This window comes from Bombus terrestris, chromosome 7, assembly GCF_910591885.1.
Source record: "Bombus terrestris chromosome 7, iyBomTerr1.2, whole genome shotgun sequence".
NCBI lineage: Eukaryota > Metazoa > Arthropoda > Insecta > Hymenoptera > Apidae > Bombus > Bombus terrestris.
Genome location: NC_063275.1, coordinates 12,854,452 through 12,881,159, shown reverse-complemented (window position 1 = coordinate 12,881,159; position 26,708 = coordinate 12,854,452). Strand labels below are relative to the sequence as shown.

The following is a 26,708-nucleotide window of genomic DNA, read 5'->3' as shown; positions in this document are numbered from 1 at the left end:
TGATATAAAGAAGAAAAAAATCTTTAAATACTATAATATGAAAAATGTATCCCAATTTATATTTGATATTATGAAAATGAACTATAATAGTTAATTTCTATGTAACAACTGATTTTAAGCAGGTATAAATATTTTCCCTTTTTGTAAATTCAAATATAAAATTGTTAAAGCAAATTAACTAATTTTTATGTATTTGAATCGTGGAATTATATATATTTTATTTTTTCTTATTAACTATTTTTATTCAAAACCAAATATGTTTATATTTATATCTTCAATGACAATATATGTTTTCGATATTTTTTACTAACAGCACATTTAGGCAACAGTGTTACACGTGCAATTGGCGCGTAGGCAATACTGCAATTTTCCTATTGTTTGTAACATTTATACATTATTGGCAAACCACTGATCGATATTATTGAGGTATTCGTGCTTTAGTACAGTTATATAAAAAACTTATATGTATCACATAGTAAACTTTTTGTTAAATAATGCCGATAATAGCCGGTGTTTGTAAAGTAAAATTATGATGTTCCTTAAATCTTGCTTTATATTTATAATATTTCTAGGAATCAACTTTAACGTTTAATGGTAAAACATAATGTCAAATCAAAGACCAATTTCTTGTGGTCTTGACTTTTGTGCAGCACCAAATTTGAGTAATTGTCTTCTTACAGCAAATGCATCAAAGTAAGTAACAAATTATAATATATATTTTATCATTCACCTTTATATTGTTATTGTTATTGACTTTACTTACAGATATGAGTTTATATGTGCTCCACTTGTCCATCCATTGTTTAAAAGAGAATTTATTTGTGGAAGGGCAAAAAATCGTGCTGGACCATTTACCAGGCCAGACATAGTTTTATGCAGTTCTGGTAAGGGTAATCAGTACTGAAGAACTCAAGCAACAAAATATTATTAAAATATTATTACTTATTTTATAGATTGGAATACTTTAATTATTGGTAAATTATCACCACATATTAAAGTTGATTCAAAAAGTCCTAGCTTAAGGAAGAACAGCGAAGAAGCTTTAAAGCAAGAATTAGCTTTAGCAAGTCATTTAGGTCTTACAGGAGTTACTTTTAAATTGACAAAAGGAATAAAAGAAAATGCAAATCTTAGCCGCATTATTTGTGATACAGTTTCAAGCATTTGCAGTTTACAGGTATACTGATTAACAAAATAAATTTATCATACGCTTTGTAAGCTAAAGTTGTCTTAATATCATTACAGATTTGGGTTCAGATTCCAATGGAAAATCCAATCAAACAAGCTTCTTCTTACAGAGAAGAAGATTGTGAGGGTATAGTAGAAAATCCGTGGGAATGGTGGAACGGCTTCAGAATAGTTTGTGATTATAATAAAAAAGTATGTGTTGCATTAATTGTCAGCCATGATCTTCCTGATCAAGAAGAGGTATCTCAAAAATTGTTGTTTTCTACGTATTTCATTAGTAACATGAAAATTCAAATGAAATAAAGTTGATTTAATTATAAGATTGATAGGTGGCTAGGAGAACCAGTTAGGTGTTTGATCTTTCCAACAACATTATTTATCACAAACAAAAAAGGATATCCTGTACTCAGTAAAGCACATCAGACATTAGTGAAAAAGTTTGCAAGGCTAGAAGTACAATTTATACTTACAGGGCAAAATCGATATCAAAGTATTACTTATTATCATAACTATTTGGAGTACTTATGGAAGGTAAAATTTTATATATATTTAGTTTCAATTTTTTAATAATAATAATTTGGTTCAAATATTTCTATTTAATTACAACAATTTCGTACAGAATTGTGCATCAGATGGACCAATTGAAAGATATGCCCGTGGTTATGAAGATTATCTGCAATCTCCTTTACAACCACTTATGGATAATCTTGAATCTCAAACATATGAAGTGTTTGAGAAGGATCCTGTTAAATATACACAATATCAAACTGCTATTTATCAAGCAATTAGTATGATTGCGGCTACACCAGAAGACAAAAATAGGAAATTGTACTAAAATACAAAAATAATTATAACTATTGACAAAACAATACCACCTATTGACAAAATCCGCAATCACTTAGTTGCCAACTCAATAATTATAAAAATGTATTACTATTGTTCAAAAATGTAAAATTTTATTTTAATTTTTAGAGTAATAATGGTAGTTGGAGCTGGAAGAGGACCACTTGTTCGTGCATCTTTAAATGCAGCAGAAAAAGCAAATCAACCAGTTAAAGTATATGCTGTGGAAAAAAATCCTAATGCAGTATTGACGTAAGATTTAATAATTGTAAACTTTCCTGTGCATTATGTAGAGATATATCTTTTTAATTTATTATGCATACAGTTTACAAGCACTAGAAAAAGATTTGTGGGAGGGCAAAGTAACAGTTGTATCTTGTGATATGAGAGAATGGAACTCTCCTGAAAATGCTGATATTGTGGTGTCAGAGTTACTTGGTTCATTTGGTGATAATGAACTTTCTCCAGAGTGTTTGGATGGCATTCTGCGATTTTTAAAACGTACATAATTTTATTATATTACAAATATTATTAATGAAATATTTCAACTTTCGTACTTATTTTTATAAATCATTTAATACTGTCTATCATCAGCTGATGGTGTATGTATACCGTCTTCGTATACATCATATATTGCGCCCGTGCAGTCATCTAAATTGTACAACGAAGTAAGACAACACGGAGAAAAAGACAAACACTCTTTAGCGCACTTCGAGACTTCATATGTAGTTCATCTACAAAATAAATATGACATTGCAAAACCGCAACCATTATTTACTTTTAGACATCCAAATTATGGTTAGTAAATCAGCAATATTTAGTAACTGCCATTACATGATATATGTCTTTCAAGTATTATTATATTTTCAGCACCTTTTACTGATAATTCGAGATATGAAACAAGAGTATTTAAAGTACGTCAAAATTCTATATTACATGGCTTCTCTGGATATTTTGATACTATTCTATTCAACAATACCGTACTAAGCATAAAACCTAGTACACGTAGTCCTGGAATGTTCAGTTGGTTTCCTATCTTTTTCCCAATTAGGGTAAGATAAATTTATATCATTGTATTTTAAAAGAACGTAACATAAAATACAATTTATTGTTATAGGAACCAATACAATTAAAAGCCGGAGACGAAATAGTTGTTCATTTTTGGCGTCAGTGTAACTCTAAGAATGTGTGGTATGAATGGTGTATTAGCAAGCCTTTTCCAGGACCTATCCATAATCCTGGTGGTCGTTCTTATACTATAGGTTTATGAGTTAATGTTTATTTTCGTGATTCACTTATTTAAAAAGAAATCTCTAATATTATAAAATATCCTTCAATAGAACTGTAGTAAATATTCTGTTACACATTTTTTCTAATAAAAGTGATTCATTATACAACAACTTCTTGAATAGATTATTGGTTCTAATAAATAGAAAATATTCTTTTAATTTTGTAGAATAAGTTCCTGATATATATATAAAATATTTCGAAATTAGTATAGATGTATCTGTATATGAAATTAGTATATATATATATTAGTATAGATGTATAGATGTATGTAATATATATGTATTAGTATAGATGATATTAGTATATATGTATTAGTATAGATGTATATATGTTTATGCTTATTAAAGAATTGGATATGTACATTTACAATTTAAAAAACATCTATCTAATATCAAATGATATATTAATATAGTTTTGTCATAAATGATATAAAATAGAGATAATTTAATAAATGTTTTAGATTAGTGTTTAACGTTTCTGTTTGTGGATTATCCATATCCAATACGGAGGTCACTGATATTGCACAAGTTTGATAACATAAATTACAAGTTATCTGCCGAGCGTGTTTCTAGTGACCTTTTAACCTCACGTGATCACACACAGAATTTCAATAATATTACGTTTTGTCTAGAGCTATAAAAAGATTTTTACTTTCAAGTTAAAAGAGTAGACCTTGTTTTTGTTATCAAAATTAAGAAATCGGAACATTACTCTTTCAAGAAAATATATATTAATACTATATACTTACTTTCACATACTTTCTGTAAATTTTAATCCAATTTTTTACTGAAATCATATGATGCGATTAGAAATTAATTAAAAATATTTTTCAAATAATTTATAATAATTAAGCGTTTATTTATAACAGTTAATTTATTAAGACTTTGTTATACAAATCATAGTAACAACGAATATTTAGAATCATTATTTATTTTTATTTACATTATTTATGAAGACATGTAATTAATAATTATAATAAATAATGTGATTACTTATTATAATTTAAAATATTTATATACATATATAATGTTCAAATTTGGATAGTTCAGGGATCGATTCTTAAGTCTGAAAATCGAGTTTATTATAACAATACTTAAATAAAATACAGAGGTAAACAGCAATTAATAATAATTAATAACAATAAATAATAATGAATAACAAAGCTTTGTACAAGGTCTACCTGAAAATCGAGAATCGATTTTCCACGTCCTAAACTACCACTCTTTCTCTGTTAATTTTCAATACTCTAAATAAAAATTTCCTTCTTGTGACCGTGTCTATTTCTAATGCCCGAAATCCTTCTTCTTCTCTAATCGTCCGTCTGTGTAATGACTTTTTGAGAAGTTTACACATATTGTTTGAACTCTTAGGAAGTTTACACATATATAAGTATTTATTGAGTATAAAGTATACATATGTAAGTGTACAACATTTATATGTATATTTGATTGGCAATAGTTTGAATTATGATGATGAAATATATTATACATGATAAAAATCATCGATAATCTAAGAACACATGCTACATAGAAATATATTAATTCCTTCAAATCCCGCGTTTCGTTCATATTAAACTCTGCCGACATTGGGGAAACATTACAAAATTAATTGAGAACGTAACGGTCTACACATTGCATGATACGTGTTTTATAGGTTAAAACTATCTGATTGTTTTAAAACTAAAAAAACATAACTCAACATGGCAAAAGTAGTTGCACAAATGACAAAATATACTGCAAGAACATTTTTACGTACTTCAACGGAAAATTTATTTAACTTTTTTACTCCGAAAGTGTCATTATATGTTTCACGTTCCATCGTTACTACTCGTTGCTTAAATGCCGGTAAGTTTAAAATGTATATTAAAAACACAAAATAAAAAAAATTATATATTTATAATAATATTCTTAGAAACAAGATCTTAATGCTAACAGTATATTTATTGGTTATTAATTATCAATAATCTAAAGAAGAACATTGCATCACGCAGCATATCTTACTGCATTTTAAAAAAATTGCCATTCATGTATATATTTTTGTTGTTTATGATATTTAAAAGCTTAATTGTTTAAGAAAATTGGTTTATGAAATGTAGTTGATTAAAATAAATATTTTTTTAGTTTATAGTAAATATGATGTATTTAATATACTGTCTTTTTATTAAACAAGATTAATGGATATTTTTATATATTTATAAGTTATAAATAAAATTTTTAGAAAGATTTTATACGGAAAAACATGAGTGGATAACAATTGATGGTAACATAGGCATAGTTGGAATATCCAATTATGCACAAGAAGCATTGGGTGATGTTGTTTATGCTCAGCTTCCAGATGTTGGTTCTGAAATAGAGAAAGAAGGTTAGAACGTTCGTATTTTAGATGTCTCTCTTAAAATAAAAATTGAATTCTATTATGTTTTCTACTTGATAAAAATGAATTTCTTTACAGTTGAATGTGGAGCTTTAGAGTCAGTGAAAGCTGCTTCTGATTTATATAGTCCTGTCAGCGGGAAAGTAATAGCAAAAAATGAAGATGTTGAAAGAACACCCAGTTTAATAAATACCTCTTGTTATGAAAAAGGATGGTTATTCAAAATAGAATTAAGTAAATCTGATGATCTAAAAAGTCTAATGAATGAGGAAGCGTACAATGAATATTTAAAGTCTGATCCATCATAAACATATTATCATATTTCTAACATGTATAAAATTAGTTGATAATGATTTAATCTTTGTTATTTTCAATTGTGTTATTAGTGAAAAAGAAATGTGAATATTTTTATTTATTTTAAACCTTGTAATAATCATGCATGATCAAATATACGTATGAATATCATATTATCAGCAAAATAAGTATAGTTTATAATTGATTGTTTAATCAAATAGGAAGGCATTGCCTCCAAGAAAACAAATTTATAAATTGTGCAATTGTAATAAAGTGTTATAAACTAATATATTGTATCTTTGCAAATGTAAAAAAATAAATTGTAAACATTATTTTGTATATAATAAAGATTAGACAGTATGTTTAATGAAATAAATGTGGTGTATTATGTAAACATTGCAAATTAATAATATGAAGCTATGTGCAGTAGTTAGCTGATGTCTTTATTAACCACTGTGCATTTTCTTATCTTGTTACCATATTTGTACAAAGCAAACAAATGTTTTAATATACATGTTATTAGGTATACGAATGACACCATTGTTACAAATTATAATAAACTTTGTGTTGTACATAAACGCATTTAAATTATAATAACTTGTATGTATAAAGAAACAATTGAATGTTTTGGAATACTATTTGTAAATTTTTGAAAATTGTCTGCTTAATAATTTACATAGTACCATCCTTTACCCTCCTGTTGAAAACTATCTTACGTCTCGTGGTCATTGCATGTATTTTTACAATAATAGCAAAGACAGGAGTGCAATAAGGGAAATATTATCATATAGTAGGAGTTCAATTAGTATAATATATAAAAATAGCGCTGTCAATCCTAAAAGGAACAGTTATCAGTTAATAATAAAGATATATTTACAATCAATCATTTTTTTCTACATAATTTACAATTGCCAACTCCTAATGGCAGTGTCAACAACGCATAATAGTTCATCATTTAATGTTAATTCCAATTATTTATTGGATCAAAAAATCACATCGATATTAAATTAGATTGTTTGCCAATTATAATTGGTAACTGTACATATTTAACACAATGCTTATAACACCACTATTATATTTCCTAATTACAATTATTAATAAACACTTTATAACAGAATCGAGCGGACGATTAAATAGGATGGACACATACAAAGATCATCGATTTGGGGACAATATTTAGAAGAGACAATTTTCATTTTTTTTGAGACAGTTGTGTTTGCGATTTTTGTAAGTTGTTCCAAAATTATCAGACCGACACGTTCTACAAGAACTCCTGAAGATAAATGAATGTACAATACATAAAATATTATTTGATTTTACCCAAACAGCAACACAAGATTAAACATGACTTTAGAGACTTCGTTGATAATTTTTAAATTTCGACTGGAATATATCGTACACATATCATAAAGAAGTATAATCTAATTTGGAATAAATATAATAATAACTAAAATAGTTAACATGGAAATATAACGGGTACAATACTTGAATGGAACTTTTATATTCTGTCGATACGCATATTACAGAAGTCGTAGACTTTAAATCTACGTAGGTAACATTCATACATTCCATTTAATTTGCTATCTGGGTGTCTATTCTGAGGTATGTGGTTTACTAAAAATGTAAAAATGTAAGACTTAATACAGTTATGAAGAGGTAGACATTTATATGCGAGTTAAATAAAGGCAATCCATTTTGAAAGTATTATTTAAAGAGCCAATAATAAATAATGCAAGCTAGTTTTTTTTCGATCGATCAATTAAAAGAACCAGGCGATTTGAAAATTTGGGAACATGTCAATATATATTTTGCATTTATATCAAAGATTTCAAAAATTTTTCCATGGACACAAATCTTTACTCACACGATAAGTACATGCAAGCTTCTGAAAATATATATTCTTATGTATATATATTCTTTCATGGTAGTAATACTCGCAGCTACTCCTCCTGATTTGATTCAACACTCGATTCTTAATCTAATGTGGCATCGAGTTTTCTTTTTACATACATCAATAAATCGTTTAAATCTATATTTAATATCTTATATCGAAGTCGGTGGAAAAGTGAAAGTAGTAAAATAGCATTTTTCCCAGGTACTTCTTTGATAGAGGATATAAACAGTAGGAGTTGCAAAGGGTGGTACTACCAGCCTACCAGTACGAGCAAAGATTTCTGTTCCTGTTGCCACACTTGAGCCTCGAATCTAGCACGTGTAATTACCGATGGCTTAGATACCACAGGCGTCGAAAAGACAACCTTCACAGCACTGAAAAGTTTCTGACTATTGACTAAACAATAATAATCTATTAGTGAAAAATTACTACGTTCGATCGCTATCTTAACATTCAGTAAATATTTATCTATTTAACAACTGCGATAAGACAATATTGATCTTATATACTTAATATTAATCGCTAGATAATGTAGGACCACATAAACCTTGCTCCAATGATTCTTTTATTTCTTAAAACAGAATCTTTATTATGATACAATATACAATAATAAAATATCGCAATTTGTGGTTATTCTTTTTCCGCCACCTATTTGAAAAATAATAAAAGAGAAATACATGAATAAAACTCTAAAATTAGTGAAGACATTAAGTAGCTAATGATTTTTTTTCAGTAAGCAACAGAAATATATTTATTTCATTAAACTATACACAAAATATTATAATTACATATTTAACATGATTCATACTTTACAACGTAATTGGAATGTGTTAACTAGTATTTACAATATAGTAGCCCTGCTGTGTGCAAGTGTGACAAAATGCAGATTTTTCATAGGAAGTTCTAAGGATGCCCAGGTGGCCGTGCGACATATATGTATATATAAGTATATCACATGAAATTTTACTGTCGTTCAAGTATGCCCATTGAATCCCTTGCAGAAGCACGATTGACTGGAGAGTCGACAATTTCTTTCGTTCGTTACTATTAGGATTATCTTTTTGTTAAAATGAGAGCAAGGCTTCAGTGGTATATGCTTAAAAATAATCGCTTCTAGTATTAGAAAAATAGCTTTACTTATTTAGACAAAAGTTGCCTGCCCTTTGACCAATATTTTGTTAACCACCCTTTGTACTGTTTTCAAGGCATCTTGCTTACTATTTCCCTGCGCTTGTACCCATCAACAGGGGTAATAATTCTCCATGGATACATCTCTAAAACTTCAACATCAAATATAGAAAATATATGTCATTATGTTTATATATTTAGATACACTTTATAATACATATATTATGTATATATGTAAAGTATGTACGTCTATACTTGATTTGTTTGCCTAGGTATCTTTTGAACCAGACCCCTGAACTTGGTCCAATACCCAAGCAGCATTAGCTCTTAATAGGTACTTGAGGTCCACTCTGACAATAAGGGGCTCTATCTTGATTTTTTAGATATAACAATAGACTAATTCATGGCAAAAGTGCCAAACGAATCTATCGTTTCATTTTCTTTTAGCATGAAGCATTTCCATGAGAAGAGTTTGAGTTGGTGCTCCACCGCTACAATGCTTCTGATAAAGGTGATCTTCTCCCCTGCTCGCTACCACATGGATTCCAGGTAATACTGCTAGCAGCTTGTTAAATTTATCCTGTTTATATAAAATCTCATGTATATCGAATCATTCACGAAGCTATCAAATATTAGAAAAAAGGAAACCTATGTATATATGAGATAAACATACCGGTATAGAAGGATAACATGTCAACGTGTAATCCAAAAGAGCTTGTTGGACTTGTTCGTGTCCATCTTGTACATGTTTCTTGTTAACTAATCCACGAACTTCTGCATATTTAAATAAAATTGATGCATCAATGATTTTTGTCTAATAATAATATAATCTCATAGCAAGACATGTAAATATAAGGCAACAAATCTAGAAAAAAAAGAAGGCGTACCATGATTGAGCAGCATCAAGAATTTCATGCATATATAGTCTGAAAGATCAAATTTGAGTTCCTGAAGTTTGGTCGACAAATCATTGAAAAGGTCTGCCAAAGAAGGAACTCCAAGTAGGCCGAGGCAAAGGAGATCAAACTTTTGGCCATTATGAAGCGTAGTCTCATCAGGTAGATTATTGTGTAACCTTTGATGAAGATGGTCGAGCACCAACATATCCGACCAGGAGTGCTGTAGCAACTTCATTTGGTCATCAACCTGCCCAAAAGAACGTAATAAATTGTAAAAATATATATAAAATTTTGTCAGATTGAAATGTAAAAATTGTGCTAAATTTTTTAATAAGACGACTTGTAACATATATATTAAATGAATTTAATCGAGACATTGAAATTTTGAATAAAAATAATTAAAAGAAATAATTAAAACTCGAAAATTTGAATTTTGAAATATAACATTGAAAAATAGTATAACAAAAGCTATAATTATTTATAAAAGGAAAATTATATGTTAATTTTTAAGAAATATTATTTAATAGGCGACGAAATCTTTATATTCGTGCTCCATATTGTTCGTAAAATACAAAAGCATGGTTTAAGACTTGAGATATCGATGAAACGATGACAGAACATTTTACAGATTTCCAAAGACAAACACAACAAAAAGTATATAATCGGTTAAGTAAACGGTTTATAATTAACATGGGCCTGCTTTAGGGCAACCGCCATAACCCAGAAACGTATCTTGTTATGACCTAGATATGAGGCGATGCTTGAAATCATTCAGTGATTGTGCAATGCTGTTGGTTACCTCACATCCCCGCTCATACCACCAACAGGCCAGCGAGGAGTTATTTATCGGTAAGAACTAACTTCTCTTGAAAAAGATTCTCGACGACGGTTAAAACCATGAAATTTTTATATCTCTTATAATAGACGCTTAATATACGCTTGTTTATGGTATAATTACAGATTGATCTAATTTCCACGAAAAGATATACGATATTTCAATAATTTGTAGATAGAAGTTGAAAGTGAATTTATGTATACAGATCAATGTAAGATTCGCCTTAACGCATTGTTCTACATTATGTTGGAGGACAAACAGTTCATATAATTGAAGTTCATACAGCTAATAGAAGTTTACTAATTCTCCTCGTGATATTTCTTATTGAAATAAGTGGAGGTACGTGTTTTCATATAAACGATATCAATCGGTTACTTAACGAGTTAATCGCACACTAACGAAAATTTCCATAGAAAAAATAAATATAAATGAAGTTCGGATGAACGAAGTTCTACATTTATATACTCTTCCTAAGCCGATGACGTTTCGATAAATTCAAGTCAACTTACACAGTGTTATATATACACGTTAAATAAGTATATTTAACCCTCCATAGGTAAACTAGGTCATTCATATCCAAGCTTAATTTTTCGCTATTCTAAACTTGCAAAGTATCTAAAAAAAATTCTAGGATACCTATCGGAATATTTTTACTACGTTCTATACGTTATACACCATCGTTAAATCAAATACCTGAAACTTTGTTCAGTAAAAATAAAAAATCAAAGGAAGGAGAGACACGAGAGATTGAAATTTCTCTTGGATCCTAAACGAGCCAATTTGCCTAGTTGAGAGGGATTAAAGTCAACAACATTGGCACCAACCTTGAGATCCTTGAAGAATACCGAATTCCTTGCCCAGTCCACCTGCGAGAACAGATTCTGATCGAGCACTTTGCACATTAATTCGAACAAGTCCACTTCACACTGATTGTACGTTTGATTTTGTAACAGTCCAAAAAGGGATGCCTGCCACTCGCGATCATCGACCGTTTGAACGAAGTCTCTTATCATCGGACTAGTTTTCAACGTGGCGGTAGAGGGTGCGGAACCAGCGGCCCCGTGAGTGGACTGTTCGCCGAAGTTGAAGGCCTTCGGGCTAGGGGTGGTGGAATTGGCAGCCCATAGCTTGCTATCCAGGCCAGGGTTGAGGTTGTGCAGGTGATTACCGCCAGAAATGTTTGGCTGGGAGGACGGTGCGATCAGTTGATGCTGACCAGCTCCGCTGCCAGCTTGTGTCGTGACCAGACCAGCGGCCACGGCTGCGGGGGATGGACTCGAATCTGGAGAAGACGTTAGACTCGAGACCTGAGGTATTTGTATTTCCTGTTTAATATGCAGGAAAGGCGTTACGGCGGAGGGATAGTTCGATGGGTCACCGAGGCTGCCGCGTATCGTTTGCAGTGCCAGCTGCCGTTGTCTCATCATTTGTAGCTTCCGCGCTCGGTCTCTCTTGTACATAGGTCCAAATTTATTCCTACCACCTCTCATTCGGTCCGCCCGCACGGCTACAACAAAAGCAAACGTACAAAATATTGAAACAACAGGATCAGTTCTTCGGCTTTGCTCGCAAGTACATCTGAAACACGAATCGAACGGTTACTCGGGCTTTTCTGGGTGATCGAACGGAATGATTTTGTTAGTCTTTGCATGTTATGTTGCGTGTCTTAACAATTTTATGTCATTTTTAATCATGTCTGAGAAAATGATCGTTGAGACGACATTTGACGAGACATTTGAGAGACGAGTCGAACTTTAACTTTTTAACTGAACGAAACGATCTTGTTAATTTTTCCAGTTTTCAAATAATTCTATACGATTTTTAACGATTTTCGATGGCTGAGAAACGATAATTGAATTTGAAATTTATTTTAGTAATTAAGCGCAGTCGTCGCCAATGTTTGAGTTTAAAGAAGCGCCACGTTCCAGAAGGAAACGAGATTTAATCTTAGCCAAACGGGACAAAGCGTAAACCACTTGCGACTATCCTTGTTCTACGACTAGCGACACGTCTACTTGCTGCTTGTAAACGAGTAGCTACGTGTACGACATGGATCTCCACCTACGAAAGCTGCAGGTGTTATTTGGCACGTTAAACCCGTCATTATTGAGAGCGAACGTTAAGACTTGCCAGCGTCGATTATTTATTGCCTGTCATTAACTGCAAGGGACAACCTGTTGACATTCTTCTTTTACAACAGTGCCAATGTAAATGCTTCTTAGATATTTATGGATAAGGATTTCGAGATAATAAAAATTGTCTGACACACAACGAGAAACGAAATATCGAAAGATTTTAGTATAAAGCGGACTCTTTGGTGCGACCCAGTTGGATGTTTATGCTCGAAACTAAGTATTACTGCATCTCCGAGTTAAGATTCACATTGTAAACAACAGATTCCCAGATGTGTGGTCTCGGGGCCGGAAGTGGCCCAGCAGAGGAACTCGATATGGATCCCCCTTGGCAGCGAGGGATTAAAATGTGCCTTCGTGAGTCTGCCGCATTAAAGTACCAGTGTTTCCTTAGCCAGTAAACATGATATGAATTCGCATCTACTTAAAAAAAAAAAAAAAAAAGTAAGAAGAAGAAGAAAAAAGGAAAAGAAAGAAAAGAAACGGATCTTCGTCCTAAAATCAATTGAAAGTTCGATTTCCCCGTTTCTAAATTTGAACGAGAAAATATCGAGACAGAAAGCCAAAAGGATAATGGAATAAAATGAAAGAAGTCACAAGACTAATAATAACGTTGAAAGAAAAAAGAACAGTCTCGCGCCATAAAAGGTGGCCGGTTCATCCATGTGCATCGCGACGGAGAAGTTGATGGCGGTGTGGCAACGTATCCCCGAGAAGAGGTCGTGTGCCCGATGACGATCATCCGCGATCCTCAGGGTCACGGTGCTATCGAGGGAGGATTTCGTGCAGCTTTAACGATTTATAGGGCGGACACGCGGCTAAATCGGCGGCGTTGCCTATTTTCGTACGAGGTGTTTGCTATCCGTCGTCGCATGAAAACACCAGCGAACACGAACAAGCGAACGAGCGAGCGAGTAAGCGAGCAAGCGCGGTGCGCGCTCGTTGAAAGTGAAAGGAGGTTGAATCGCTTGCCCGTCCACTTCTGCCTCTGAGCCGGCCTGCCGAGGGAGGAGGGCCACCCCTCTGTCCCCACCTCGCACACACATATTCATACACATACACATACACAGGAACCGTGTCGAATGCCGTCCGACACCCCGCCGCCTCCTAACCCTACTTATTCCCTTCCCTCGACCCTACTACTCTCTTACCCCTCTCTGAACACCTCTCGCCTCCCGTCGATCCACATTGCCGCCTCCGCCACCCTGTGTGCGCGCGACCGCTTACGCCTCCTCTCTTTTTCTCTTCTTTCTTTCGTCTCTCGTTCTCACCGATTCCCTTTGCCTCCTCCTTCTCCTCCTCCTTCTCCTTTTTCGCTACTCCTGACTGCTTGCGTTTCTTTCTCTTTTCTCCTCTCGTACGAAACCACCACCTTTTCTCGCCTTTCCTTCGTCGATTCCCTGCCTTTTTCGAATATACTCCCGTTCCTGTTCTTTCCCGACGCTCCTCGTCTCCCTGAAAACTCCGCATAACGCGGCCACGCACTGTCGCGGTGTCCGAACATCTGCGACTACGATTGCAACCGTGTCACAGTCTATAACTTTGTATATGTAAAATTCGCGCACACACACACACACACACACATATATATATATAATATTTTTGTAATAAAATATATACATGAAATATAATATTAAAATATAATAAATATATACATATATATACATTTGAATATTTTCGTTTCGCGCAATTTAGAAACTTTTAGTACGGAGCTATACGACTGGAGCGAAGAAGGACATCCGTTAATTGCCTTCCCGTCAGGAGCAATTATTCTCGATAACTATTGGCCGGAAAGATAATTCCAGCATGGAGGACTGAGAGGTAGAATTCACGGCAAAGCAACGATAGATTCGCCGCCGTAAACTTGACACTCGGCTGCGAGCATTCGTTTCCCGAACTTTTCTGCCGTCAGTGCTCTGACGAATACGTACTATGCAAAGCGAGCGTCATCCATCATCCAAGGATTACGCGAACGTGCTCGCGCGAGCACGCCTCCTCGTCCTTTCTGCTCCTATCCGCGACACTCTCTTTTCTCTCTTTCTGCAACATACGTGACCGACTCGCCGAGAATTCAGACAATAGCCGAGAGAGCAAGCCAATAACGAAAGTTGCTAAACTTGACTTTCAGGTTGTTGCTTTCGGCCACTTGTTCTCGATTGCTCGCTTAATGCTACGCAACGCCGCCATCGGCTATCTCGCTGACTTATTTAACACGTGTAAAAAGCTACCTCGCTGCGTGCCTCCTTTTTCGATCCTTCGTTTACGATCTTTCGTACACGCGTTTCCCCCTCTTATTCCGTATTCCATCTCGTTTCAGTTTCTTTCCTTCGTCGTATTCTTCTATTTACATCGTTCGTTATTTCGTATCTCTTATATGCAAGAGTTTCATTCTTCTAAAAAGAAAAGATAGATTGGATTACGATCTTTCGTGCATTTCATTTTCTCGCCCTCTTTCACCCTGTCTTGTATATTCATTGTAACGAAGAACTCGAGGAGACTGGAAGGGTCCAAAGATCGGCGTAGATCACGGCTAAACTTGACTCTCGGTTCAGCAAGGTTTCTTTTCTCTCTCCTTATTGCCATCCTACGTTTACGATCATTCTCCCGTGGTCTTTCTTCTCCCGTGGTTTCACCGAGCGTCGTAGGTGTTACACGCTGTCAGACGTACATCTTTCTACCTTTAATTTGACGCCAGGTGCATCGTGCGCTTGGAAATCGTCCTGCCTTATGTATGTGATGTAAATACTTCTGCTGCAACGAAACTCGCGTTCAATGCGAAGACTATCCGGTCGATAAATTCATCTTAAAAACTTCATTCATCTTTGGATTGCCTTCAACGATATCGACGTTCGTTTAATCACATTATTCACGTAGAAATCAAAAGCGTAGAGTTTGAATTTCATTGAATTAATTATACATGTCGTAGAATTCTAATTTTGATTAATTCTCGTATTAAAGCATATGATTATTTAAGGCACAATTATTTAACTGTTATCTTTCTCCATCGCGTTCGATATCTTTTAGTGCTCGCAAAGGAATTTAATTCTCAACTGTTACGGTAAAACGAGAACGTCTTATCTTGACGGAGGTGAATAGCTACCAATGAAAGAAATTAAATTTCAGCTTGTAAGTTGTAATTAAGCATCTCGATCTAATTAAAGATAATCAATTGTATGATTAAAGAGATACAACGTCATACGTTTGTTATTTATCTTACTCAAAAACTAACACGTCTTACCACCCACGATGTTAAAATTGCAATTATAATTACTACATTTTCTATCCTACGATCATAACTCGATCTATGGCACATTAAGACGATAACGTCAAGCAACTAAAAATCTTGTACAGTGATCTACCTAGTACATTTGCAAGTTAATACAATTGGAGATACGAGTACGAATGCAAAACTTGCAACCAATCGGAAACACTTACGATGTACAAAGACACAAGTACACTCGTGACTGGTCAACAATGTGTTAAAACTCGAGACTCTTTCACCCCGGAAACTCCGTGGAAATGATCTATCGTCTAACTTCCGACCACGTGTCACACACGTTTCCCGTGTTTTTGTTAAACAAGCGAAGCGTGAACAACGTGAACGGAGAGATCCAACAGTTTCTGTTGCCCGGGATGGTGTTCACCGAGTGGGTGGCGGAGTTTCGCGTGGGCAGAGAACATTAGCGTATCGATATATACGGCTCGATTTGATCGGGCTCGATCGTCAAATATACATGCCAGACAGCGACACTGATGATATTTACGAGTCGAATTCCGGGGTACCCAGCGGGTTGGAACCCGCGGAAACGTGGAATCAAATCGGAGGAACAGTGTACCTCGGTGAAGTAGCAACCGGAAGTTTGAACAGGACGCGCGAAATTGCATCGTTGTGGCGTCGAGTTTCGTGGCAGCTCTTGACTCCATTACGCGAACGAAATTATCGATAAATTACAGCGATCAGCGACGCTAGGATATAGACTTGTATGATGTAAAACGATAATATCATTAAGAATCTTGATTCTCTATTTTCATCGATAGAAATTCTACGAGATCCGTAGCGAAAAACATAGTAAAGAACAAGATTACCGATAAATCAAACTAGCGGAGTAAGAAAGCTATTGAGAGTTTGAGATTTCCCGGAATTTCATCTAGCCCCTGTGAAAATTGTACGAAAGGATCATGAATCGCGGTACTCGTGACACGAATGAACCGAGACGATTCGATTTATGAGAGAGAATTTCTGACTCTTGGGTTGCGCAGGGATGTGGCAAGACGAGAGTCGCGGTGTTACCAAAGCGGCATATAAATGCGTTAAATACACCCGAGGACGATTTTCCATCGATCGTCAATGGCTGGAGAAACTGTGTCACGATCCTCGTGATTTGACAGAGCACGCGATCGTCCAGCGTACATCTACCGGAAAAGTTTCATTTTGTTCAGTTCAATGTGGATTTAATATAGTCTCGCGAAGGAAACGCATTCTATTTAACAATAGCGCGACACGATATTCTCTTTTATCTTTTCCTTTTTTTCCAAAATCAACATAGATATCGATGCGTTTTGCATAAAAAGTGGTTACGTTATGAAAATATGACAAGATTATTTACTATTGAAGGTACCAAACGTGAAGCGTGGAAAACGTGTGAAACGTGCATAATAAATCGCCTTGAAGCGTACGAGCGTTCTAAAACAAGAAACAAAATAAACTTGTTAAGAAAATGTATACCAGGAAATTTTTATTTTATTAAGTAGTCGATCCCTTGTCGTAAATAAACTAAAATATATGCGCTGTACACGTCAACGGAGATAAATATAATTACATACATGTTTTTCCGTTTACTAATACGCTTTATCAGTAGGTAGCACGTATCTATGATAAAAAGCTTCAAATATGCTTAGCAGGTTGACCTTTTCTCCTGCGCGTAACAATTGCGAGCAATTATAGTAACAACGGTAAATGCGGACTGCGTTACGATAGCGTTTCAATAAAAACATGCATTCGTAATTGAAATCGATATTTCCATCGGTGGTTCTCCGTACTTTTCTCCTGTTTATAATGAATCTGCGACAGAGTGGTCCGCGTGCATGACAGAGATCCACGTGCAATGAGGCCCGTGCAGGCCATTGAAAGAATGCAACCCACGTCCGGTTCGCAAGGTCCGCCGCGACGATAAGCGTAGTAGACGCAAGAGCGCCGAACCCGAGAGCGCGTATGTCGAAAAGAAAGGGAAACCCACTTGGTGAATCTGGTCCACGGGTCCAGTGACGTCAGACCCTCCCCATAGAAATTAATGTGCGACCACGTGACCACCGTCGCCCACGGTTGGACCAATCGCGCGAGAGAAGTTCCCCCGTGACGCAGCCGACGCGACGCGCCCGACCGTTGCGTTAGTGAAGTCATCCGCGCATTGCGAAACAACGTAAAACAAAAAGAAAAAAATGTAGAAAACGACGAAATCTTCGGTCAGGAAACCCTTTTGGATTTCTAGCCGAACAAAGAATTATAATTAAACTACATATTTATGCAAATTCATATTTTTGCAAAGATATAGAAAGGAATAGAACCTAAGCAGAAATTCGTGTTACCTATTAAAAAACTATTACAACGCGTGCTAAACTTTTTGTATGTTACATATACCTTTTGTGCATTTTTGCACTTTCAAATTTCCTACAAATGTATACAAATCCGCAGTCTAATCATGATCTTTCGACTTCTACGAAAGACAAGCTAGGGAAAGACAGGTGCTAGATACATACATATGAAGCGTTCTGTTTTACCAAGCGACGATACTAACTGGCTGTCGCAACGGAACTTCGAAGATATTTCGTGCGACGATAATTGCAGTAATACCTGATAATCAACTGGCAGGTTTCGGCATTAGATTTTAGTGCTCCGCCAACTGCGCGCCTGAACACTTAATCATTATAAGAACAGGTTAATATTGATGGTTCGATAATCGGCCGTGTTACCGACAGTCGTAGCCGAAGCTTTTCAGGAATTCAAATATTACTCGTATCGCGGCAACGATGACGTACATACATCGTACGCTGCGACGCGATTGCGTATCGGTGTTTAATGTATGTATATGTATGGATACAGGATACGAATTCGGGCGCGCGCTGGAAGGAATGAGAAAGAAAGAGAAGGAATCACGAGACAAGAAAGAAATAAAAGCTTCGGCGAAAAGAAGACGGTGAGGCTCCACTCAACGAGGGATTACACAATCCCCGCCTCAACCTAACCTTTCTCCCCCACCTCTGTAATGCGCGCGCGCGCGCGCGCGAATGACGAAGGTAGGAGTCGAGCAAGCGAGCAAGGCAGCCCAGGCAGGTAAGCAAACAGGCAAGGCAGACAGGCAGGCAGGCAGGCAGGCAGCTAGCAGGCAGGCGGCCAGATGTACAACTTTCTTGCAACATAATACAATAATTATGAAATTTATGAGTTTCTAAACAGAGGCGCATGCCACGATTTCCGCTGTCCCGTCTATTTTTCCGGGCTCCCTATATAATACATATATTTACAAGCCCCGAATCCTTAAACGCCAAGAAAGCCATTTCTCAGCGATTTTGACTGCGCCGCCGATCGACCGGTGACCGCTCTCACTTTTACGACGGGACACTGGGACGGGGCATGTCCCGGAATCGACAGGGACCAAATCGAACGTTCAGAGTACCCTGTGTTCGGCCATTAAATACAAACCTGCTCCACGTGGCGGACAGATGCAAAAGATGCGCCGGTTTTTCGCAGTCGTAAATGGCATATTCCTTCGTTATTACTTTTAATGCTATGCCTTCGACGAATTACTGCCACGAAATTCTCCGCGTCTTACAACGTCCGTTTCACTTCGAAATACTTCAACGCTTTTGTTAATTTCTCGTTTGTAATTCTTTCCTTCTATGTCGCAGGCACGCTGCTTGCAGTAGGATATTCTCGCTGGTTCTTTAATTACTTATATTTTACGCTACCCCATTGTAAGACTGTACTATAGTAATTAGAGTACTTAGAGCGTCCCTACATAATTCGAACGTAATATGATTAAGAAAGCTGATAAGAATGGTATCGTGGATTATCTCTCGAGGGAGCCTACATCCACCAGGAAAATAGAGTTTCGTCGAGGCATCGAAGCAGAAAAGCACGAAGCATCGCTTCAGCTCGCGCGAACAGTCATCGCCTATCTCGATTGCAAAATGCGAAAGAATTATGAGTGTATACCTATACACGATTAACAGCGCGATCCGAGCGAGCGTTTAACGGCAATAAACCGAACCTTTCTTCCGAACAATCGGTTAGTTAAGAAATTTTAACGTTACGTAAATTAAGCGGGAAATTGATAAATAAGTTCGTCGGTAATGAAACTTTGGTTCCAAGGGACACCGCTAAATCGGCGGTCTTTTTTATATTAAGTAATACCGTTAAGTAATATTTAAGTGGCACACAAATGGCGAATCTTTTTTCGTGACTAATGAACACATACAGATGTAGGCCCGTGTGTGTCATAATCACGGAACTTTCGACGTCGAAAGCGACCCACGAATCTTTCCGACTCTAATTTCACCGTTGTCGCCGGTGAAAATATATTTCGACCGTCTAATAGAAATTTGTCCGGTCACCGAAAGGCTTTCTCCTGATTGTATCGTGTGGACGCGAAACAAGTTCCGAACGTCCTACCTCAAATTTCTAGATTCCATTTGCGCAACATTACCGGTTCGCCTTTGGCCATAGATGAACGTGCGCGCGCACATTGTCGCTCCTCCACGTGACAAATTTGCTTTGTCCAAAACGAAAACTCACTGACATCGGTGGTATACCGAATTTTTTGTCAAGAATGACGCTAATGACGAAAACGAAAGGCGAGTAAGAAGTTAGTTCTCTAAGAGAGCCACATTGAGGAAACTTTTTATATCGGCTACGCCAGATGCCTAAAACTACTAGAGCGCCATAATACACGCTATCCATCCCCTTAACGTAGCCATCTAAAGAACGTAATTACGATTAATTGTAATTATGATGGAAAAGTTCTGTGTCTCTTCTAAAATTCTAGAAAGGTAGAGTAGTTCCTTTAACGAAATTATTGTACGAGTAAAAAAGATGACAATTTCTAACTTTGTAGTATGATTATTACAGATATACCAGGCTCTATATCATTGAGAGGCGATTACAATTATTATTCCGTACGAAGGAAGCAATTAGAAATCCAAAATTGGATGGAAAATAAAGAAATTAATTACGATAAAATATCGTTCGTGGAACGAATAACACAAGCCTTGAGGAATAAACATCGCTATATTTTTAGAAGTCATTAAGTGCACGTTTAATGAAAAAAAGGGAGAAATCCAAGTGTATGTGTACTGTCGAGTTAATGTTGCATAAGTTATTTCGACTTTTTTGTGTCATTAATGTTCTTTGAATGTTACCTCAATTATTTGACTGATTATCCAATTATGTAACCTTACGTCTGCATTTCCGGAGTATCGTCAATTTTCAGCAACTTTCGCTGTAAATCTTTCTAGCGAATACGGAATTACAATACACGAACCATATTTGACAATAAAAATGTTTACATTTCAGGAAGAATTTGCTCGACTAAAATCTTACGAACGAACGTTCCTTTTTTTTTTCTTTTTGTTAAAATCAGACGAAAGCTTGAGACAGTTTGCCGTCTGGGTAAAATTGGATAACGCTTCGAGTTCAAATGGGACAGTCAAATTATTCGCAGCTGCAAAAATTAAGACTCCAGTGTCAATATTTGATCGTGTCTGTACACATATGGTGGCACGTTTGAAAGTGAAATTAAAAACCCAATGAACGTTTCGACCATTGTCGATAGCCTATCTCTGTTCAACAACGGTACGACAACTACAGCCAGCTCAGCCTTGTTTTAAAAGGTAAGACAGATTCATTTATCGTTAAAGGGTAAAGCGTGGAATAACTGACAGTCGTCGTATATCAAAGAGCTTCTCGCCATTCGGCCGACATAAAGCTTTCTTCTTGGCAGGGTTCTCTGCTAATTTGCCTAATTACAATGCCAGGTAAACACGAAGAATTTAAGTTAGAAATTTAAATGCGTTTGCAAGTTTTATGGGATGAGCGTGACCTCGTTCGTTACCAGAGTTTTACAGTCTCATGAAATATATGCGGATGCTCTGCTAGATGAGTTCACGGCTTACAGAAGAGAAGATGATTTTCAATCAGCTTTAAAGCAAGACCGAAGTAACGTTCATTACGTTTGAACGAGGCGTGTTCTCGTATTCACGGACCACTGCAAAACGGCAGGTTTGTTGCAGAACTGTGACAGGTGTTATCGCACGATTACCGCCCATTTAACCGGTGTTTTCATCCGATGTCGACGCGCTCTTCCTTCCGCGCAAGTATTTCCATTTTTTCCACATAAACGTGTCGAAATTTTACAACGAACGACGTATATCGGAACGTAAAACAACAGTTTATACTTTAACGCTTAAACAGAAATGCGTAAACTATGTGGTAAGAAGCACCGAGATGACAGTAATAGCGGTGACAACAACCGCGAAACTTTTCTTGCCGATCGTATATAGCAAGCGTTACGAAACGATCGTCGAATTAACGTCAAGAAGCATTGTCAAGTGCACGTTCGACAATTAATGGTTGGACAATCGTTAAGACGCAAACTTTCGATAGCAATTAAAACAAATATGTATATACGTTTCGATATTTCGAAGATAGTTGGGAGATCAGCTCGTGCCACAAGAAGAAATCGGTTCTACCTAATCGGTATAAAATTTATACGTAGAAGTAGGTTTTTACATTTCTGAATAGCGTGCAAGTAAGAAACTGCTTCCTTTCGTAAACGCTCGCAAGCACACTGGAAACTTTCCGCGTTAAGCAATCCGCGTTGCCGCTGTAGGAACGCCGTGGAAAACGGCGTGCAAAGGCGGCAATTGCGACAGAGCCTGTTTCGAGATTCGCTTAATCGTTGGGCCTTGAGGGCCTAGACCCAGTTACTCGAATTGCATTAGACGCTTCGTTCGAATCGTCCTCCCATTTAACTGTTGCCAAAGTGCGAAAAAGATTTTCTAAGACCGGTGGCGCCAGCCACGGCGATTGTGGTTTTGCGAATATATAACCTCGACTTTCGCGTAAAATCTGCATAATTCACGGATGGAAAGCGAATCAAAATCTAATCGCGAAAAAGTAACGCGATACATTTAGAAAACCGACGGCAACTATGTTGCGAATTCTTTTTGTTACGTACATGCAAGAACGATTTGCCTAATCGGCTATTCGAAATGGACGTGAATCGTGTGATATCGGTGTAATTAAAATTAATGATGGAACATGGTCACGTGAATGATATCGACGTTGAAACGAAGAAGAAAGTGTTGATCAAAATAGAAGCGTTAGAGCATCGAAAGAATTTGCGAAGGAAGACAACGGTATCGGTTGAGCGCTTCACGCGCTGTGTAATAAGGTTAAGTTCGTAGGAGCGTAATGCGAAAAGGCTCGAAGGCGAACGTATTCTGCCGAAGTTTGCCGAAAGGAATCGTGCGGTACCGAAGCGCCAATCGCTGTACACGCGTTCGCGCGTAAACTGCTTTTGACGTTCCGCAGGATGTACGTAAAGATATTGAATAAGAGATAACGCAAAAGTTGATAAGAATGCGGTAATATTAACGCACCGGTGATATCTTGAAAGTTACGCCAAATGCCTGTAACTCGTAACAAAGCGGTGAAAGTAATTAGAACACAACAGAATTCAATGGGGACAATAATTAACGCTTGCGGTATTAAATAAATGTACATATTTATACCGTCGATGTTTCGACAGAATTATTAGGCAATTTTTAGTAAAGATATGATATGAAAAAAAATAAATGGCACCTGTTTTATTAAGATCTTTGTTTGTCAGTAGCGTCGACGTTAATATTTTTGACCGAAAACCTGTTATACGCGCAGACGCAATAGCACGCGTGTCCCACGATTACGTTGCATAACTGAACATCGAAATCTACTCGGTCGCATATACGCGAGCGCTTTCGTTCTTTTACCTTCTGCATAAAAATCGCGACGATACCCGCATGCAACGCTTTCACATCCAAAAAATGAGTGCCCATATTGTCGGACAAATAAAATTCGTTTACGCAACAGTACGAAATTCACTGTATCGTTGTTCATCTTGCGCGTCATTCCCCCCTGTTTAATCTCCGAATTTTGCGATACGTGCGAAATGAAAAAAGAAAAAGAAGAAAGAGAACAAAGGCACGTTCCGTGGATCCATCGCGAGGGATTATCGAGAAACTATACGCGCGTATATGTATTTTTGCAAAGCGTAACGAAATGAAAAAGCGTAATAGATGGTAGATAGCCTTGGTATAATGATGTCACAATTCAACAAAAAACTCACCCTCAAGCTTCATGCCGACTTCGAGGCACTTCTGAAAACGACAGTAGGGACACCGCTTCCGTTGCGTTTTGTCGATATGACAGGACCTCTCGGCGACGCACGTATAGACCTTCTTGTTTTGGACGGTGCGCTTGAAGAAACCTTTGCAGGATTCGCAGGTGAGTAGCCCGTAATGGTATCCGGAGACCTTGTCGCCGCAGACCGGACAGAGCTCTTCAATGATGATGTCCTTGGTGTCGGGGAATTCGGACGGACACGGTATCGAGCCGGTCACGACACCAACCCCGACCTGGCCCAACCCAGGATGACAGATGGTACCAGTTGGTAATGAATAGGTGGTAGTTGGTATCGCGACATTGCCGCTTACCGTAGCGGATCCGCCGCCATTTCCGCCGCTGCCGGCCGCGCCACTACCGCTACCGCCGCCGCCAGCAGCTGCATTCCCTGCGGTGGGCCCACTGCCGCCAGCGGCACCCGCACCACCGCCTCCACCCGCTCCTCCGCCGCCTCCGGGACCGGCGGCACCGCTACCACTGTAACTGCTACCTCCGCTACTGTCGAGGGCTGTCGACGTACCGCAACCACCACCTCCACCGCTATTCGCCGCGCCATTGTTGCCTCCACTGCCGCCGCCAGTGCCGCTTCCGGCTCCTGTTGGCGAGAACAGACACGTGTACACCTTCTTGTTGCTGCAAGATCCGATCTCTAATGCCGATGATGCGCCGCCGCCGCCGCCGCCGCCACAGCTACCGCTTCCACCGTTGTTACCACCGTTGCTACCGTTTCCGCCACTTCCGCCGCCTCCACCACCGCCTCCACCACCACCACCTCCGCCCCCACCTCCCCCACCTCCAGTCGGCGAGAATAAGCACGTGTATACTTTTTTACTACTACACGGTGAGTTGTTACGTTTGAAAAAACCTTTACACGACTCGCACGTCAGCAAACCGTACTGATAACCGGACATTTTGTCGCCACACATGGGACATCGTTCTTCGAGAGCGGTGGAATCGAAGAACGCGGCGTCGAAACCCGACATACCACCCTGCGAGTGCGACTGACTGTGTACCGGCAACTGTTGCTGTTGCTGCGGCTGTTGTTGCGACTGTGACTGATGACACATTGTCGTCGGTGGACTTTGAGCGCAATTCCCATACGGCGACGAACCGTATTGCGGTTGTTGCTGTTGTGGTTGTTGCTGTTGTTGACCAGCCCCGGCCGCACCTTGGGGACTACCCTGTGGGCTTAGATGAAACGGCGACATATTCAGGGATATCAAGCCCGAATGCTGCTCCATCTCCAATAACATATCACCCTTGCGCAAGTGCTGCACGGAGGAACGTGCTTGTGGCGTATCGGCTCATATATGAATTGCCAGTGAATTCTCCTAGTTCTAGCCACCGTGGTGAATATCACGAGTATTTCTTTCTTTTCTTTTTCTCTTTTCGTTTTCTCTTATTTCTTTTTCGCGGCTGGTGTGTATGCGACAGAACAACGGCGGTTTATCGGTTTATTGGTTAGGCTGCCCCCTTTAAGTTTCGAAGCGGTAACGGTGTACGTCGTGCAAGGTCGTGGTACTCTCGTATGCTACGGTACCAACGACTGTGTACGATGTTGTCGGTAAAAATGACGATACAACGACAAGCACAACGACGATGACGACAACGATGAAGTGGAAAGCATAAGCCCGAAAGAAAACACACTATATTCCCTTGGCACGTACAATATCGATCACCAGTCACGTTTTTCTACGGCACACGTTCATAAAGAAAACCATCGCGCACCACCGCAGAAAGTAAATCCTGTTTCGATCGTGCGTACTACGTCCGAACCATCGTAAAAAATGTGACGAAACGTGGGTCTGCGCGTGTTGCGTGAAAAAGAAAAAATTCTCGGCTGTCACTGTTGCATTCGTGTTACTCGCGAAACAACAAAACCACTGTAACGTCCCTTTTTTTCTATCCTTTTTCTATCCTTTGGTTGCGTGGTCACTGATAAATCCAACTTTTACAACGTGACACGAAACAACAGCAAGCACACACGAGGTTCAAACTGATCGTGGAAGCCACGAGACGGGGGATGATCGTATCGACTGGGATCACAGTGCGAGCAGGACAATCGGATCGTTGTTTCACCGGGCACGCGAATCGCCGGTAGCGTTACCGAGTGATCGCACATGCGCGGATGCGAGACCAAGTTTTGATCGCGGCGTTTTGACACAAAATAATCGACGCGGACCAATCGTTGAATAAATAAGCCGGCTATCAGGAGAACACGCACACACTGCAATCCAACTGAATATCCGTAACGTATCCGTGCGAAAAGTCGAAAAAATATACAACGGTGTCTAAAGTCCGGAACAAATAGACACACACAAACAGAGAGAGCGAGAGTAAGAAAGGGAAAGAACGTTTGGAGTTCCCGTATCGTGCGACTTGACAGCGCGGCTAT

At 37.7% G+C, this 26,708-nt stretch overlaps 3 protein-coding genes across 3 annotated transcripts; 2 read left to right on the top strand and 1 right to left on the bottom strand.

Annotated features, from left to right (window-relative positions):
- Window positions 1–103: 103 nt before the first annotated feature.
- On the top strand, window positions 104–3,431 carry LOC100650563 (protein arginine N-methyltransferase 5). Its single transcript, XM_003396560.4, has 13 exons — window positions 104–122; window positions 314–426; window positions 573–693; window positions 766–884; window positions 954–1,177; window positions 1,246–1,428; window positions 1,510–1,719; window positions 1,808–2,016; window positions 2,161–2,283; window positions 2,357–2,532; window positions 2,626–2,829; window positions 2,902–3,083; window positions 3,149–3,431. Exons 3-13 carry the CDS (start codon window positions 605–607, stop codon window positions 3,299–3,301), a joined length of 1,872 nt encoding a protein of 623 aa, XP_003396608.1. The 5' UTR covers window positions 104–122; window positions 314–426; window positions 573–604; the 3' UTR covers window positions 3,302–3,431.
- A 1,044-nt stretch (window positions 3,432–4,475) lies between these two features.
- On the top strand, window positions 4,476–6,967 carry LOC100650324 (glycine cleavage system H protein, mitochondrial). The gene is made up of 3 exons (XM_003396558.4): window positions 4,476–5,165; window positions 5,539–5,682; window positions 5,773–6,967. The coding sequence occupies exons 1-3, from the start codon at window positions 5,021–5,023 to the stop codon at window positions 6,000–6,002; spliced, it is 519 nt and encodes a 172-aa protein (XP_003396606.1). The 5' UTR covers window positions 4,476–5,020; the 3' UTR covers window positions 6,003–6,967.
- Window positions 6,411–26,708, bottom strand: LOC100649882 (nuclear hormone receptor FTZ-F1). Its single transcript, XM_012310245.3, has 5 exons — window positions 24,258–26,708; window positions 11,569–12,251; window positions 9,898–10,156; window positions 9,684–9,784; window positions 6,411–9,590 (listed from the first exon to the last, which is right to left on the bottom strand). Exons 1-5 carry the CDS (start codon window positions 25,564–25,566, stop codon window positions 9,444–9,446), a joined length of 2,499 nt encoding a protein of 832 aa, XP_012165635.1. The 5' UTR covers window positions 25,567–26,708; the 3' UTR covers window positions 6,411–9,443.

Bases quoted from the DNA above. Each gene is read 5' to 3' on its own strand.
- LOC100649882 (XM_012310245.3), bottom strand. From the start codon at position 25,566: ATGTTATTGGAGATGGAGCAGCATTCGGGCTTGATATCCCTGAATATG. The intron at 10,157-11,568 runs GTTGGTGCCAAT...TCTTTTGGGCAG, and splicing joins TATTCTTCAAGGATCTCAAG to GTTGATGACCAAATGAAGTT. The intron at 9,591-9,683 runs GTATGTTTATCT...TTATATAAACAG, and splicing joins CATGTTATCCTTCTATACCG to GATAAATTTAACAAGCTGCT.
- LOC100650324 (XM_003396558.4), top strand. From the start codon at position 5,021: ATGGCAAAAGTAGTTGCACAAATGACAAAATATACTGCAAGAACATTT. The intron at 5,166-5,538 runs GTAAGTTTAAAA...TAAAATTTTTAG, and splicing joins TACTCGTTGCTTAAATGCCG to AAAGATTTTATACGGAAAAA. The intron at 5,683-5,772 runs GTTAGAACGTTC...ATTTCTTTACAG, and splicing joins TTCTGAAATAGAGAAAGAAG to TTGAATGTGGAGCTTTAGAG.
- LOC100650563 (XM_003396560.4), top strand. From the start codon at position 605: ATGTCAAATCAAAGACCAATTTCTTGTGGTCTTGACTTTTGTGCAGCA. The intron at 1,178-1,245 runs GTATACTGATTA...ATATCATTACAG, and splicing joins CAAGCATTTGCAGTTTACAG to ATTTGGGTTCAGATTCCAAT. The intron at 1,429-1,509 runs GTATCTCAAAAA...TTTAATTATAAG, and splicing joins ATCTTCCTGATCAAGAAGAG to ATTGATAGGTGGCTAGGAGA.